Consider the following 18,097-nt stretch of genomic DNA (forward strand, 5'->3'; position numbering starts at 1 on the left):
CACACTTAATTCCAAAAAGGAATAAAGTCAATCTAAAAAGGCATAAACAGTACAAAAGCAAATGATAAAATTTAAGTGAAAATGGGGACAGGAAAAATATGATGAAGTCAGAATTATGTCGAGGGGCCCTAACTGTGTTCTATGAGGCACTATGTATTTGCTAAAGGTCGGCCACAGATGTTACACAGGCTTTCTAGCAGCCAGCATAGAAAGAAAACTTGGGTAGCTTCTTGTGTCCTGAGACAACATAATTGTTTGGAAAGATCATGGTTATTTCTGGCAAAGACACCAGGGAGATGATACCCCAGGACCCTCATGAAGATAACACTGTGCATTATGGAAACCACCCTTGATAGCGTTTCACAGCAAGTACAGATACAAGTTTCACCAAGCTGTTCTGACATGGCCAAAGCACAAAGAAAAAGCACTTCTGTAGGTGGCCCAAACAATCCAGCCTTAGGTATGTGGTTCCCCAGAGGCTGGTGTCCCCCCAGGGCGGGCAGAGTTCGGGCTCGTGTACATAGGGAGAGCATCCTTGGTATGGATATGTCTCTCCACCTAGTTTTGACAATGACTGTACTGAGCAGCAGGAAATTTTAATGTTTTCTCCCTGATAAACACAGGAGTGTAGATATTCTGCGTGGCTGGTTGGTGTAGGTGCGCCTGCCTCAACTGTCAGCCTGACCGAAGATACAGGCGACGCTCTCTTGGGAGAGTTGGGATGCGTAAGGGGAATAGTTATCTGAACAAAAGGCCTAGCAATTTTAAATTACCCCAAAGTGCCCCCCACTTTCCAAACAACCCCATGAGGGAGGTGCCTCTTGGCTGGGAAGCCAGGGCCAAGGGCGGGATCCCTGGAAGGGGAGGGGTGGCGGGACTCGGGCAGGTGGCTGGAGTGGAAACTGGACTCCTATGGACACAATTGAACCTAATTCTGTAGGTAACAGGCAGGTGATGGAGATTTTTAAGTCCCAAGAAAACGTGGGGAGAGTCACTCTTAAGAAAGAGTCCCCTGCAGCCTTGCGGGAGTAAACTAAAGAGACCAGTGATGGGAAGTAAGCCACCCATAGTCCCAGTTCAAGTGCAGGGTGATGGCGGCTGGAACTAGGATATAGGCTGTTTACCACAGGGCCAGAGGAAGTGATGGGGACGCTGGGCCATCAAATGATAGGGACTCCAAACGGTCACATTTAAAAGGTTCCCCTGCAGCAGCAAGCCTACACTGAAAGAAAATGTCAACTTGCTTTACCACTTTCCAGCAAGAATGTGCATATTACAGCCTAAATGCACGACACATTTTAAAGACGGGACCTCTTGGCCCTCCAATTTTCCTCCTTATCTGATATGAGTACTTTGAGAAACAATGCTCAGTTGTTCCAAAGAACCTGACTAACTGGAATCCACAGAAAACCCCAAATATCATCAATATTATTACAGTGGTGTTATTTTAAAATTAATAATGTTTTAAAATAATTTTACTAGACATTTATTTGAGCTGAGTTTTCAAATGGTCACTGCCTTCATCAGCCCAGTATGTGCTTGGCTGGGCTTTTACATTTGCTAAGCAATGAGGTCACCAGGAGGGGACTTGCAGAAGAGAAGCTTGGACTACCCTTAAAATACAGTCAGTCAGTCCCTGCCACGGAGCGGACCACAGTTAGGCAGAGAGGGGGTCTGGCCAGTGCTTGTCAAGCTGCGGGTGGGGTTTGAAGCCACACTTTGGGGTGTGTGCCTTGGATTGTGACATAAAATGTTTTCCCCTCAGAGGTCACAGTTCAAGTCATTCTTGAATTGCTTAGGGCCACAAAAGGAGGAGGCCACTCAGCTATGGTCACTGCTGAGCCCAGAGCAGTTCACATCCATGAACGTTTGGACCTCAGGGAGCGTGCATTACATGATGGAAACACAAGACGTGTGAGATGGGGCTCAGCCCCCAAGAATTCTTGTTGGAGATACAGCCCCTCACTGCCCCTTCTAGTATCGTGCCCCGCCCCTCCCCCTAGAGGCTTTTGGTTGTTGAATTCTGATTCTGAAGAATTGAGCTTTCCCTAAAAAAGACTCATCTTCCAGAGATTCTGGCTTCCCTGAAGCCACCAGGGACAGAGAAAAGCTGAGGCGCTCTTCTTGGGGACAGTCTCTGATGGCAGCCTTCCCACTGTAGGAGAAGCAACTATGGCCACTGTCACCATGAAGTTGTCCCATTACACCTTTTATTTCCTAATTGCTAAACATCCATGTGATAATCACCCCTTTAAATTAATCCAACCTTACAGGTGGGGAAATAGAGTGCCAAGCGCCTAGTGACATGACAGGTTACAGAGCAGAACTGTAACCAGTGACAGGATTGGCCTGCTGAGCCCCAAGTGAGTTTTGGTGTTCATTATTTAACTGGACAGTGTGTCCCCTCATCCCAAGTTCCAGCCCTTCAGCAGCATGGGGCTTGTGCATCTATTAAATAGCATGCTGGGAATGTAGAAGTGGATTGGCCCAATGTGCAGTAGAGGAAAAAGGCAAAATATGTGCGAATAATTCATAACATGTTTAATTCTGTGGGCACAGCAGAAACTATTTTTTATCACAATTTTATATTCCAAGGAGTCTCAATTCGGTTTAAAATCTGTCCAAAGGAGTCCAATATTTCCTATGACTTGTTTGGCAAGCTAGAGTTACAATGGGATGTGATATCTTTAAATGAAGCAGCATCGATTTTCTTAAAGAAATTTATTTCAAAACATCATCTATTTTGTGAACTATCAACTTAAAAAGTGATTTCTCAAGAGCATCTCGGTTGTTGGAGACGGACACATCAACCTGCTCACAAAGAAGTCATTTCTCCTTTTGTCAGTAAGGACACGGAGTCTCAAAAGCAACTTGTCCCATAGAAGGGTCTGGTCTTTTGAATTTAAAATCAGTATTTTCCCTTTATTACATACTGTCTAATGAGGCTTGACAAATTACAAGGAAAAGTTGCCTGGATTTGCTTTGTTTTTTTCCAGCCCATAGGAGAAATGAACCAAATTGCATTGGGCAGGTTGGAAGCATAAGAAATTTTATAATATTAATATAATAATGATCTCTGTGAATGGTATGTTTTTCCCCCCAATTCTGCCCCATTTACAGTTGAGAAAAGCAATGCACTGCACTTTCTTCAGAAATCCAGTGCTTTATATTCATACTTAACTGAAAGTCAAATTATCTTCCTTTCCTCCCACAAACTTATTTTTGAGTGTCGAATGTTCAAACACGCGGACTCTGTTAATGTCCCACAGGAAATCCCCTTTTCTTCCCAGACTTGTTATCCAGACAAGCGTGGCTTTGTCTCATCCACTAACATATCACATACTTTGAAATGAAGAAAAATACGGGTTTAGGAATTTTGAATGGAGAACCTATTATTTTATGGGTAAAGTTTGCAACAAAGGGATTTAACAGATTACTCAAGCTACACAGACGTAAAAAAGTAAGGACTCACTAATGAACTAAATGTTGCCATAGTGAAGAGAGAATTCTAGGTAGTTCCAAGATTAGTGGGAGAGCTATGGCTCTACATGGATTAGCCAGTTAGGATAAAGGTTTGGGTTGGATTAGCTTTAGATAAGATTAGGTTACACAGATATTTTTTAAATGTCCCCACATGCCTGTGATTATGGGGTGTTAGTCAAAGTATGAGATGGCTGATAACATTTCACACACACAGGCACGTAAATCCTGTTTTCTGATATTTTCCAGACCCCATGGCAATGTGCAGCAACCTCCTGATAACCATGCCTTTCCCGCCCACGTTCACTCTGTGAGAGCAGTCAGGTTTCATGGCTGCTGAGGCAGTCAGGAACGTGAGAAACCGAGCCGCCGAACAGGGCGCCGCCATGGTAAATTCTAGCAGCACATTCAGCTGAAACTCTTGTTTCTGAGTTTCAATAACCAAATAGATTTTTAAAAACTGGTTACTTATTCTTTTTTTTATTAGTCTCTCCTTATTTATTCTCCCTCCCTCACTGCTTCCTCCCTCCCTCCCTCTCTTCCTTTCCCTCACTCCCTCCTTCCCTCCCCTCCCCTCCCAGCTGTGGGGTCTAGGGTGAAGGTCATGAACTTTGGGGTCAGCCACATCTAGGTGTTCGCCCCTCCCCCACCACTGGTGACTGTGAAGCTTTGGGCAACTTACTGAAGCTCATTCACCCAATTTTGTCATACCTAAAGTAGGGATAATAACACCCACTGTACAGAGTTATTATAAGGAAACTTCTGATAATATAAGTGAGGTGCTTACCATACCACCTGGCATGTACCTGGTGCTCAGGGAACTTTAACTGTCTCCGCTTCTCACTTAATGATATTTACAGGGCGTCCTACCACGAGGCAGGCAGCGCATTGGGGAGGGACATGGATACGATAAGGAGGCCCGTCCTCTGAGGGCCTCACTGCCAGGTTTGGATGATTTTTCATAGCCTTCAGGAATAAAGAACTGAATATATAAACTTTGCAGGAATCCCCCAATAAACTGGCTTTGGTGTTCACATTACTACTTATTATTTGGTTGTCAGGAGACATTTGTTAACTGTCCACCCTGGGAGGCCACATGCCCGCATCACGGATACTGTCACAGGGATCACGGCCCACACATGCAAACACCCAAGAACAAACATCACGTTCATCACAACTTTGTTTTCAATAAAAGGACAAAGTGGTCTACGTTGGATACGTTCTCTTATTTGACAAAGTTATATGAGCAAAACCTGGAAATACTTAACCACATGGGAATGTGGAATATATATACAAATACAGTATCATTCATTGTAAGGAAAATACTGAGAAATGAATACATTAACAGAGAAAAAGTAGTGACACAAGTGATAGGAAATGTAAATGTCCACATAACACCCTGCGATTCCGGTATCATTTTTCTTCAGCTTTCTAAAAACCCACTTTATCAAATGGCTGCTACATTTCCTAAGACCTCCCCTAAGAAGATTTCTGGATAACAGACCTTGCTGTGGTAAAAATGTCGCAGTCCCCTGCTAGTGAGCATAAGGAAAGCTGCCTGCATACCGTGTGCAACCTTGATTCCATTTCCGAGCCTCCAGGCTGTCCAGGCCTGTGACACAGCCTGAGATGACAGCACCTGCTTTATCTTCCATGAGAGAACTGCTCTACTGCAGTTCAAATCGCCTGCCCTGGGAAGCCGGACTCCCTGCAGCTTAATTTCCACACTGCTCTGTAAATCACATCTCCCACCGCCCCACCCTCACCCAGGCCACAGTCTCCTGAAACCCTTTCGCTGCGCCCTCTGGAACTCAAGGTCTCTTCCTCAACTTCTCCTTGGTGCTCTGGTGTAGACCTGGCTCTCCTCAGCGGGCTGTTTTCACACGCTCCTTTCACACTGGGTCTGAGGCAGATGGAAGGTGTCCTCTTGTTTCTCACGGATGCTTCGGGCCATTCCCTCACTATACCTGCACCACCCTCGATGGGGGCCGTCTTCCACAGCTCACTCTCAGTCCTTCCAGGAAGGTATTGGCTCTGGCTCACTGCTGCTCTCCAACACACCTCCTGTCATCACTCTTGGGATTTCGGTACCCACAGAAGCTCCTTCCACTATCCGGAAGGGCCAACTCATCTGTGATGCTCTGTTGAATATGCTGATATAAAGTGTGTGGGGGGGGGGGAGGTTGCAACTAGGTTAATGGTATAGGGCTTCTGAAAGGCTGTGCATGGGATTGAAGGGATTATATACCAGTTACTTAGTGTTTAATACGCCAGATAAACACTATGGTAGGCATTTCAAACAAATACCCAACAGGGGTGGAAGAAGGTGATATGGTCAGGTAGGAAGAGAGATTCTGGTTAAGAGAGTCATGGGGGCTTGCCTAGCTCGGCCACTAACTGGCTGTGAGCCTCAGGAGACACACATCCCCATGGGCCTAGCTTTTCCCATCAGTTAAAATGGAGGGGAGTGATGGGACTGTGGCCATTCTGAGGGTTGATGTCACTTCGCAGGCAAGTGCTCTGTCCTTCGCTTGGGATTCACATGCATCTCATGAAAGACTCCCTCTAAAGCCTTTTCAGATTTGTTTCTATTTTTGGTTCTTCACCTGTTCAGACAATTGCCTGGCTTGTCTTGCTGGCAGCACTGTGACTCCTCATTCTTTTTTCTCCTATTCTAACAGAAATAAGCAAACCCATCATTCTAGGTCACCTGGATGACAAAAGGAGAATAGAAATGGACTGAGCAGATAATCAACTCTAGCTTTTCCATTTTTCTGTGTCCGCCTACTGGAATGATGGGTTAAATGGGGCTTAAAACCCAACAGATTCTATTTCTTTTCAAGAACTTTGAACTTGGTGCCCCTCATGCTGTTTGCCTTCTAAAGTGCATTATTTGATACTCTGACCTAGATTTAGAGCCGGTGATTAATCCATCAACTCTTGAATTAATCCATCAATTCTTGAGGCTTCCTCAAATGCTTCCTGGTTAGAAAGATGCAAGAAATACTGATAAACCCAACAGCAGCAGGCTCTATCATGCTGTTATCTTCTATTAACAAGAAAAGAACATTTTCTATTCTGGGAGGCATGGGCCAAAGGGAGAATAGAAAATGTGGCTTCCTTATTTGCATTCTTGATTTGAATGTGTATAATCATTCACTATAGTACCAGCTAATGGAAACAGGATGTGCCATGGACCTTGATTATTCAAATAAAGATCAACCTTTTGGGCTATCCAGGGTCTAAACCCTTATTCTATGTTTGAAAAGTTACCCACTGTACCAGAGACTGGTAACTGTTTACCCTTTTTCCTTTTCTCTTGGGTACTTGGCTAGACATTTTGCAGTTTCTCTTATAATTATGTCAATTCTGGACGATAGACTGTAAGAGCAAATGACATACCCCAGGTTCAGGCCTGGCCCATCCCAGTCTTCCACACAATCCCCCACCCTCTGCCTACCTGCCCAGGGTAACCTCAAAAGCAGTGTGCTAGGGAAAGGCAGAGCTTCCAGTAGCCAGGACCCCTGGTGGTGTGGAACGGAACCATTCTCTCCCCGACCAACTCCTCCCACTGATTGGACTCTGTGTGTCCAAAACACACATCTATTGTGTCAGTCATGAGCTGGAACTTGACTATTACAGCAGCTAGCATGACTTCAACCAATGCACCCATATTACGATTCTCAGGGAAAGCTGGTGATCACCTCCCACTATAGAACTAAAAAGTCAGACATGCTTTCCCAGCCTCCCTTGCACCTACAGCACACGCATGTGATCTCAGCTCTATCCATCAGGTACACCAGACACTCACTCCTGAGCTGGTGACACAAAGAAGCAGGGCGCATGCAGAACAGACTCTGGAAGGGAGGTGACAACGGGGGCTATCATCCAGTTTCCAGCGGCAGGTGCGTCCAATATCCAGGGTCACTGTGTTGATGATGTAAGGGTCGTGCCTGGTCTACCAGCTGAGATGTGACCTCTTCATGGGATCAGGGCTCTGGTGTGATGTTAGACATGTTCCCTGTCTGATACCCACCAAGCCTGCTTCTCCCGCCTTCTCAGCGAAGTTGTGTCCTGCCAGTGTCTTCCAAGAAACCCTTCTCCTGCTTAAGTTACCAGAGTTGATTTCTGTTGCTTGTAACTAAGAACTCCTAGTGTTACAAATGCATCCCTTTCAGTGAGAGAGAAACAGGTGGACCTTCTTGCTCCCTGGTCTTGGGGAGGTGCCTTCCTCCGGTGTGTACTGTTCATTGCCTGAGAAAGAGTCAGCCTGTGCTGTGAGCAGCTCACATTCCCACTGATGGCTTCAGGAGGAAAACTCATGTGTCTGTATTTTGACTGCCCCAGGTTGTGCTGAAGTTGATTAAATGTGAGCAAAATAAATCTTGTTATTTGTGAAAATAGGGAATGGAAAGAAAAATGAAATGCCCAAGAAGTATCTTAGAAAAACACCCCAGGAGGAGAAAGAATACTGGGAACACTGTCCTATGAGTTGGGAAGAAGAGGAAACAGAACACTCGTTTGAGGTCCACTGGATTCTTCCTACAACAAAAGCACGATTTAGATTTTTCAAGCTCTATGCTATCTCAGTGGTCCTGTGCTCCAAACTACAACCGGACTAGGTCAAAGAAAATATACTGTGCAAGGGCGAGTGGTACTGGGGCAGGTTACCTGGCATTTTTGTTTCTCAAGACGTCACTATTGTGCTTAAGCCACCCTCACAGTCAGGATGCATTTCTTCTGTGGTTGGCAGGAGGAAGGTCACCTTGCAGTAATGGGAGACACGCCTGGGCAGTCTCACCTCACGCAACCACTGCCTCTCTCCCGCGCCTGCCCGCAGGGGTGCCAGCTCTGAGCCTCCTTCTACATTTCACCCGATTAGGGGTCTAGGGTCTGGTATATTGTATAAGATTAGCCCCCAGTGAATCACGCAGTGTGACAACGCCCCTTTTCTATCACTTGAATCTGAGCTGTCCTTGAGAATGGCTTTGGCAGATCGAACGTGGTGGGGGTGACACTGCACCTGCTCTGAAGACTGGGCTGGAAGAGGCCTTGCAGGGTTTGTGTTTCCCCTTTTGGAATCCAGAGACCACCTGGTTGTGCAGATGCCCAGTCCAGCCCACTGGAGGCTGAGTGGTGACCTGGAGACGAGCCACCGTGCCAGGGGTGGTAGCCAGGCCGAACGTGGCCCCTGGACCTTCCAGCCTGGCTCATCTGCCAGCTGAATGCAGCTGTGTGAGTAACCGGGTGAGAGCGGCAGAGAGCTACCAGCCAACTCACACAATCGTGAGAAAGAATAAAACTTGTTTTCTTAAACCAGTAAATTTTGTGGTGGTTGGTCAAGCTCCCCAAAATAATTGATTTGAGGTGGGACCAAAACATTCCATGTGGTAGATTAGGCAGAACCTCTCTGTTTGTGACACGAGGAGCTGGCAGACAAAGTGCTGCAAACTTCTGGAATCTGATTAACTTTGCGTCCTTAAACTCAAAGGTCAGCTAAGTTTGCTAAAGGAGCTGTAAGCCGCACGAAGCCTGTGATAGAAACTACAACTCAGACTCAACTAGGCTAACTGTGAAAGTTCTGCCTTTGAATTCCAGGAAAAACTAAAAGTTCTCAAAATAGATGATTCTGTTGCATTATTGTATCAGAGACATTTAATTTCCACCCCCTCCTGTGGCATTTTCTGACATTTGTGCAAAATTTCAGGGAAGCGCTGCTTCTCCAATTGTTCTGTAGAATCTGACCACTGCTCCCTCGGCCCAGTGACCTTTTCCAAAATAAGCTCCCTAAATTAGATTCCTAGAATTTGTAATGATGCACGGAACGCACACCTAAATCGGGCAACCCACCACTCCAGAGAAAGAAAAAACCTACAAATTCATTTAGAAATGTTATTACAAGGAATGGATAGCCACAAAACAATGCTTAGAAATTCTCATCCAAAGAACCAAAAGACTTGGTCCTCTTTAGGGAATGGTGTTAAAGATGTGAAATAATGGCAATTTGTTCTTAGCTGAAAGATGCCCTTTTGTCAATGGGAGGTTCTGGCTGGCTATGGCCTGGCTCCAACTTACCTTTCTAGCTTCATCTCTGACCCCTTCCTCCCACACCCCTGGAAACCACACCTGGCTACTTCGTGACTCTTTGTTATTAAACCAGGTGTCCCTTGTCTCCCAACTGTGGCCTCTCCTCTGCTGAGCTGACCCGGTCTCATTCCAGTGCCCCTTCTCTGGTCCCCATGGCACCTCCCGCACGGCGCTGCCATGATACTCAGCTCACTGGTCACTAATTGCTCGTTACATGTCTGTCTTCTCAGCGAGGCTCCAAGCGCCTTAAGTGGGGCCTTCACTTCTGTATTCACAGCACCCAGACCAGTGCTTGACGTACAACGAGTGCTGAATAAATGGCTCCTAAAGGAACATAAGACTGCTAAGTCCAATGAGCTACTTGATAAATTCACTGGGATTACTCAAGGGCATTTTAAATGAAAATATCCAAAATGGAGCTCTTGATGACACCCCCACATCAAAAGTTCTTCTCCTCATCCAGGCTCCCAGTTTCAGTAACTGCCTCTGTCCACCCAGGCACCCGACCTAGAAACCGGACAGCATGGCCAGCTCCCCCTTTCCCTCACCCCCAGCATCCCGCCTGCCCTTCCCACCTCCAAACCCTCCAGCTCTTCTCTGTCTCCACCATCCTCTGCTTGGTTGACTACAAGACAGTCCTAAGGGGTCTCCCTGTTTCTGCTTTTGCCCGCCTCTAGCACATCTTCCACACAGCTACCCGAACCATCTCGTAACGTGCAAATGAGGTCAGTCATTCCCTTTCTAGAGCCCCTAATGACTCCCCATTATGCACAGAATAAAGTGCAGCCCCTCCCCCTTGTGAGGCCCCAGGGACCTGGCCTCCGACTCACCCTGTGCCTCACTGTGCCAGCGTATTAGGTAGCACTAGTCACAGTGGGCCTCAGGGTTAGGGAGTCCTCTGAGTTCCGCACTTGTGGGTTCCTGGGTTCCTTCTGGTCTCCCCTAGAGGCCTTCCCTGACCATCCCACTTGACGCAGCAGCTCGTCACGCTCAACCCCCACAGTGATTTTGGTCACAGAACCTCATCTACTTCCTTCATGGCACTTTCCCTGAGCTGTGATTAGTTTGCTCATTTGTTTACTTGGCACTTTCCACGTCTCCCACTGAAGGTAAAAACCATCAGGGTGAGACTCTTTCCAGTGAGGTACCCATTGCATCTCCAGCATTGGAACTTTGCCGGACACAGAGGAGGTGTTAGAAAAACAGGTATTGAATGAAGAAATAAACAAAGAGCAGAGGAGAAGGGACATGAACAAGCCCGTTATGCCCCACTTGCGTGCGCCACCATGTAATGCCAGTGTCTGATCAATGGAAAAACTGGGGTCAGGCCTTCAAGATTCAGGTCAACTCAGCAGCCACAGAGCGATGAGTCTTCATGCAGGACCTGCATATACCTCATCTCATTTAAATCACACAACAGCGTTATGAGGCAGCTATCCTTAGTTAACTCATCACTTTACAGAGGAAGAGAAAGGCTTAGCACACCGAATGACTTGCCTGCAACAGACCACATCCCCTGTGACCCACAGATCCAGGCTCTGTTTTAGGTCTGGCTGACTCCATGTGGAGCCCCCACATGTCCCATGACCTCCTGTTTCTTCTGAGATTTTCCCAGAAGGATTAAAACCGAAGTCCTGACTTGCTCCTCCAGAGGCTTACACCAGGCTACATGTTTCACTTGGTTATCCCCTCAGATGACCGGGGCTTATTTATATCAGGATACTGGACAAAGGTAGCTGTGGCAAGCCCCCTGATTCTCATTCTACAAGACAGGCATTACATTCTTCTTCTTTAACGTTGACTTCTTATTAAAGCTTTGCATGATGATTAAGTTAAGCCACTGACTTCCCACAACTTCCACAATAGGGAGATCCTTACCTCGGAATTCCAGTCCTCGAAGTTGGAAGGTGACAAGACCGTTTCCAATTTCAATCAGGTGAACAAAAGCATTGAGGTAATCTGAGGCCAAAATAAAGCAGTCGCCAGAGCTGTAGTTCCCCCATCGACCAAGGATTAAGTCACCGCAGAGGGATTCCTGGAGGGCCCTTGTCAAGTGCTCATAAAAGATGGAGTTGAGATTGTTGTCATCGTTCCCTAAAGGCAGAATGAGAAACAGGCCCAGTGAATGCTCACTCCTATGTCCTCAGACCTAGGAGCAGTGAGTTGGCATTTGATTAAGGGTAAAATCAGACTTTTTAGATACTTCACCCATTTTAGTGGATTTTGTGAGACCTTCTATTTTTTTCCCTTTACACTTTTTTTCTAGGTAATCTCATCTATACAAATGGATTGAATTACTATCTAAATGCAGAAAACTTACAGATTCATGTCTCCAGCCGAGTCCTCTCATCTGAGCTCTAGACCTGAACACCTACTTGTTTACTTTCCATCTTCCCTGGTACGTCTCAGACGCTCCTGACCTTCAGCACGTCCAAGCCGGGCCCCTCCTGTTCCCCATCTCAGTGAATGACACCGACATCCCATCAGCTATAACCTAGGCATCTTTGTTCTCACTCCTTCACACTCTCCTTTTGACTTTCTTCTAATATTTTTCACATCGTTTTCCATTTCCACCACCTCTAGCCTATTCCAAGTGGTGTTATTTCCCAGGTAGACAACCACAATAGTCATGTGGCTCGCCTACACATCTTCAGTGGGATGTGCTATCGAACCTATCCTCTACACCACAGCCACAAACAGCTTTTCAAACCAAACAGTTGGACGTGCTACCCGGGACGCCCCAGCCCCATTTCTTAAAGCCCTCAGTGGCTTCTCAGTGCCCTTAAGATGGAGACAAGACTTCTTCATATCACCTGTAATAGGGTCTCAAATACTTTATCATTTACAGGAATAAGCTAGGATGGTCTTGAGCAAACGCAGGATATGCGGCCCCAAGAGAGGTACCTGCTCCCTTCTTCCCTCTCCATCCTTACCGCACCAGCTCCCTCCTCACCCTGTGAGCTCAGCAACACAGAACTGGCTCCCACTGAGTGACTCGCGTGCTCCTTTGCACCGTGGGCCTTTGCGGACACCCATCTTCCTGCCTGGGTTGCTCTTCTGTTCCTCTTCGGCTTACTACCCTACGATTCTCCAGACCTCAGCTCTGTCACCACTTCAGGGAACCTTCTCCGATCATGTGGCTGGGCCAAATCCTCTGCCACTGCCCCTTGTCATTGCGATCCTCTGCTTTGAAGCACTTACCACAGTTGGAATTTGACTTTTGCTTTTGTATATATATATATATGTGTTTATGGTTATTTGGTTAACATCTGATTTCTCCAATGCACCATAAAGTGAAAACAGATCTATGCCTATTTTGCTTAATGTTATATCGCAAACCTGCCAGACATTCCTAACATGAAGTGGGGGCTAACTAAAAGTCTGCTAAATAATAGATAACAACATAGATTGCACAGTTTCTTTAAGAGAAATTTTGTTAAGAACATACCCATTAAGTAATCAAAGTCACTGAGGTATAATTGACAGTAAACAGCATTTCTCTATATGCTATAATATAATTATTATTAGCATTATATATTAGGTACAAATATATATTATATATTATGGCTATCAATATAAATTATTATATACAGGTGCCATTTACTGTTTTTAAATTTTATATATATAAAACTCAGATTTACTGAGGAATAATTTATGCAGAGTAAAATTCAGCCTTTTTAGTGAATCCTATGAGTCTTAAACATGCCTGCAGTCAAGTAACCACCCTCAGAAAATGCATCTGAGATGCCCCCATGCTGCACACAGCAGCGTGTTCTGTCTCGTCACTGAGTACCAGCCCCTGGCATGCACTACAGTTTGTTTATTCACTCACCAGTTGAAAAACATGTGGGTTGTTTCCAGTTTGGGTGATTATGAGTAAATCCACTAAAAATATTCGTGCACAGAAGTTTGTGTGAACATAGTTTTCATTTCTCTTGGGCGAACCCCGAGGAGTGGCACTGCCCAGCTCCCAAGCAGCTGTACCAGTTTTGCATCCCCCCCCACTCCCTCCATGACTGAGAGTCCAGTTGTTCTGCCTCCTTGCCAGAACTTGGTGTGGTCAACTGTTGCTTGTTTGTTTAATTTTAGCCATTCTAATTGGGTGGATGATGACACCAAGGGAAGAGTCCAGGAAGGCTACAGCAAAGGAGATGGGATGATGGGTTGCCCTGCTTCACAATGGAAGTCCAGGGTGTGTGTGTTTGGGGGAGCATAGAATTTGGGGTTCCTGGTGTATTTCCTTTATCTCCCTGCTGGGCCCTGACTCCTTTCGCTCCTTCCATTGGATCTCAAAAGATAAAGGATAAAAACGTTTCTGAGAAGCACGAATACACTGGGAAGTCCTCCTGGATTCAGGTCCTGTGCGGGGAGAAAGTGCTGGGAGAAACATTTGCACTCAACTTTTATTTTAGGAGAATCTTTTCTTTAAGGAGTACATTCTGGCTCTAGAAAGCATAATGTTGCCTAGAAGACAAAACGCCTAAAGCCAAACTCAAGGCTCCAGTCTGAGCTGCCTCTTGGAGTGCGACAGAGATTCAGGGATACAGGTCTGAGATAATGACTGTGGATCTGAACAGGGCTCTCTCCCCTTGGGAACCGAAGCATGTCTGGGGGGGCAGGAAGGTAAAGACTGGCCCCACGTGTACCCACATAAGTGTGCCGACCCACCTCCAAGCAATAGAAGATAATACTACCAAATTATGAAGTTTGTTGCTAGGCATTCATGACAGTTAAAAGCTGAATTGAAATTAGTATATTTATAAGCTAATTATGATTCATGGAAAGAAATGAACTGTTCTACGGGCTGAGTCATTTCATGTCATCTAATAAAGTATCAGTGTGCTTAATTTCCTATGCAGAGGAAGGCAGAGGAAGTCTGTCTGACCCGCCGTTATACGCATTTTCTACGATGAATCAGCTCGCATCCAGAGACACTAATTAGAGATTACTTTGAGGCTCTGGCACTTCTAAAGGATGGGCCTGAATGACAGAATTCACTTTTGCTCAATTGTTCAAACCGCTTGATATTTAAAGAAAACAATTTAACCCACTAAAAGTGGTGATCTTCTCAGAACACATTGACCGCACATTAGGTTACAATGAGACACATCTATGAATAACTAAAGACCCAGTGCACTTGCGACACTGTCCTTACGCCTAACATCAATGGCCCTGCAATGTCATCATGTCCCAAAACTGCACTTAGAGATTTTTCTACCCACCCCCAAGTTGTACTGACATAAAGTTAAAAAAAAAACACAAAATAAAACAAAACAAAACCTCTCCAGGTATTTTAAAATTTCAACTTATGATTTCAAATTATCATGTATATACAATTGAATTACAGATAATGAGCATGATACAATTCTTCCCAGACAAAATTGTTGGCAAAGGGGAAAGCGAGGTGGATAAAAATAGAGACGTTCAAATTTGCATTCTGATATGAGGAAAAAAGAGGTAGAATGTTTAAAACTTAGATACAGTATGGAAAGAAAAAAAGTAAAATAATTGTCTAGCAGGTAAATCCTTCCATAGATTAATGTTGAATGAAATTTCTGAAGACTTCTGGATCTTGGATGCCTTTGAGGATATTACAATGCTGATATTATTCCAAAGAATTTTTTATTGCTAAAATACAAGGTTTATAGAGTGTATTTGAAATTTATCATGTACAACATAAAATGTCCTAATTAACAGGGGCATTCAATTCATTACTTATACTCAATTCTAAATAATGGAGGAATGAATCTCTAAACTAGATCGGTATGCTGTGTCAGTCTGCTTGGCACAGTCTGAGCTTTAGAGTCGGCATATTTACCAAGATGTGCTGTCACCACAATGATTTAAAATACGAGTACTTAATCCCTTTTTTTGGATTGAAGGAATCCATCTGTGTGGAAAAATTTTTAAAAAGAGGAGGAAGATAATCTTCTTACCTGGATCCCTTTCAATTTGGACGGCCAGTCTCGTGTTGGAATTATCCACACGCCTTGTGCTAGAAGAGGCCACAAAAAGGTGAAAGGTCATGGTTAGATCCGTACAGGTGAGAGAGCTGGCTCACAGAATCAGCCATGTGAGTGGGAAATGCCAGGGAGGTGGAGCTCACTTATTGGGATGCCTACTCCAATTTGACAATGGAGGGAGGGTCTCATGATAAAGAAGAGAGGGGGACGTGCTAGGAGCACGTTGGGGGAAGAGATAATGAGTTCTCTGGATGAGGGATAATGGCCTTGTGCCTTATCAATTTGGAGCACCTGGTCCAAAAAATAAAAGCAAGCACTTGGACTGCCCGTGGAATGTCACTCACTTCAGAACTTGAGAGCAGTGCACATATAAACATCTTTTCAATCTGATTCCAGAAAGTCATGGGGAGTAGTCAGCGTCTCCACAACTTGCTTTGAAGAGTTGAGTGCATACTTATAGGCCTTTCATAGGTTGAACCACAAAAATAAAAACAGCTCTCACCAACTTCAAAGATGATTGTCAGTAGCCATGGTGACAAGTGGCCACCAGAACCAGTTTTAAACCTCTTCCATTAGAACTCCTCTCAGTTTACAGCTTTTGTAGGCTTGCCAATCCAAGGTGGCCCTTTGTTTCTAAATGTCATCCAGTGAGGGACAGACTCATTCCAGACTTCTGAAGGGTAAAGGATCAACAAGTCTCCCCAAGTAACTGCCTGAGCAGATGGCATCACCCCACCATTGCCTCTAAAACTTCACCAGCCCCAGAACGTCACATGTCCCCAAAACCCTTTCTAAGTGCCACAATCTGCTGTGCTCAGAGACACTGTGCCTGACTAGCTTTGCCATTTTAGTTCAAATATTGAGTGGCGGTCTCATCATCGTTTGAAGGATGAAATATGAAATTGATGTCGACCATATGAAGTGGATGATATTCAACTATTTATGACCTGTAGAAAATGGCAATTTCATATGGTTAAACCTACCTAAGCCATTAAGAAAGGGCTTTCGCTAGAAATACATCCCTGAACAGAGGGTTCCACATAAGTTTGACCATAACGAGAGTCATACTGACATTTGTGAAAAAGCTGACTTAACATGCCCGTCCCCTGCCATGGCTCACTCAGCCCGTGGCTTTTTCTGCTCCAACCTCATTGGCCTTTTTTCATGTGTTCAGCATACCCAGACCGCCTTCTGCTGTCACCCCTCCGTCCTCTGCATCCTTTGCAACTGTCGTGTCCTCCACTCCCTCTCCAATCCCACCCACTTTTCCTCCTTGACTCTCTCACCCTTCAATTCAGCTCAAGTCTCAGTTTCCCAGCAAAGCCTGCTCCAGGTGAGTTCCATGTGTCACAGGCTCTTTCACGCACTGTACCTCTCCTTGGGAGCATGGTTAATATCACTAATAATAACGGCATTATTATATGTCTAAGTATGCCTATTTACTATTATGCCTATTTGCTAATTTCTGATTATTATTATGTCTCATTATCATATGAGTAATTACCAGGAAATAAGTAGTACATACTTGTTTAACTATTTTCCATGTATTAACTCATTATATCCCCACAACTACTTTCTCATGATCCACATTCTCACAGAGCAGCAGTCTGACACACAGTGAGATTAAGTCAAGGTCACACAGCTAACAGGTGGTAGAGCCAGGTTGAGGCCAGGCAGGCTGGCTCTGGAGCCTGTGCTCCACACATGTCACAGTTCTGTGGGGCTATTTCACTATCTCTGTCCCTGACACCAGAGCCTAAGTATCATGAGGCAAACTGCTGGCTCACAACCAGCATGCAATAGTCACATGGTAACTCTTTTTTTGAATGAATAAACAAACAGTCGAGATAACGCTGCATCTAAAGCTCTTCTCTCTCATGATACCTGCTAAGAAGAAAGGAGGGTCGCTGCTGCTAGATGACATTTACTCTCAATCATTGACATACTGAGTATGATTTAATAAATGGCGAATGCTTGTTGGTAATGGTGTTTACCAAGAAACCCCCAAAGGCAGACTTCCTCTGTGAACTCATCTCTCGGAAATCAGGACAAATAATAAGATACTTTGATGGAACTGTAATTTGAATAAATGAAAAGGTCTGTTTTCAGAAAAAAGCATTCTCTTTTCCGCGTATGTCTGGATATTCCAGAACCACCTTGGCACAGTTCCGTTTCACCTTGGAGGAGGCGAGAAGGAGTACGCCTCACAAAGGCCGTTAACGCAGCTTGCTGTCCTGTCACTGCTCCAGTTTTCCTTACAAATACCCTCAGACCAGCTTTGAAAATAAAAGAGCCAGCATGGCAGAAAATAAAGCAAACAACAAAAGTCTTTCTAATGAAGGCCAAAATCCCATGTGGACACAGCTAGTCCCTAAATGGAATTTTAATTTCACCCTAAGACCCAGGACAAATGGGATTTTCAGCAGCGGAATAAACAATTTTTAAAGTGGGATTGAGCTGAAAGAAAGTCATTTACCCAACTCCTTGGGGAATTAAAACACCTTCTAAAACTATGTTAACTGGAAAGCTATCTTTTCAAAAAGCTATGGAATACAGAGCTAAATCCC

At 44.9% G+C, this 18,097-nt stretch overlaps 1 protein-coding gene across 1 annotated transcript in view; it reads right to left on the bottom strand.

The window, feature by feature from the left end:
• LOC109387710 (pecanex-like protein 2) overlaps positions 1-18,097 on the bottom strand; it is a 146,904-nt gene that overhangs the window by 36,750 nt on the left and 92,057 nt on the right. The window contains exons 3-4 of the mRNA XM_019651795.1: positions 15,504-15,562; positions 11,446-11,661 (exon numbers count right to left, since the gene is read on the bottom strand). Of these exons, the coding sequence (XP_019507340.1) occupies positions 11,446-11,661; positions 15,504-15,562 (275 nt within the window). The remainder of the gene's footprint in view (positions 1-11,445; positions 11,662-15,503; positions 15,563-18,097) is intronic.

The sequence above is a fragment of the Hipposideros armiger genome, unplaced genomic scaffold, assembly GCF_001890085.2.
Source record: "Hipposideros armiger isolate ML-2016 unplaced genomic scaffold, ASM189008v1 scaffold_167, whole genome shotgun sequence".
NCBI lineage: Eukaryota > Metazoa > Chordata > Mammalia > Chiroptera > Hipposideridae > Hipposideros > Hipposideros armiger.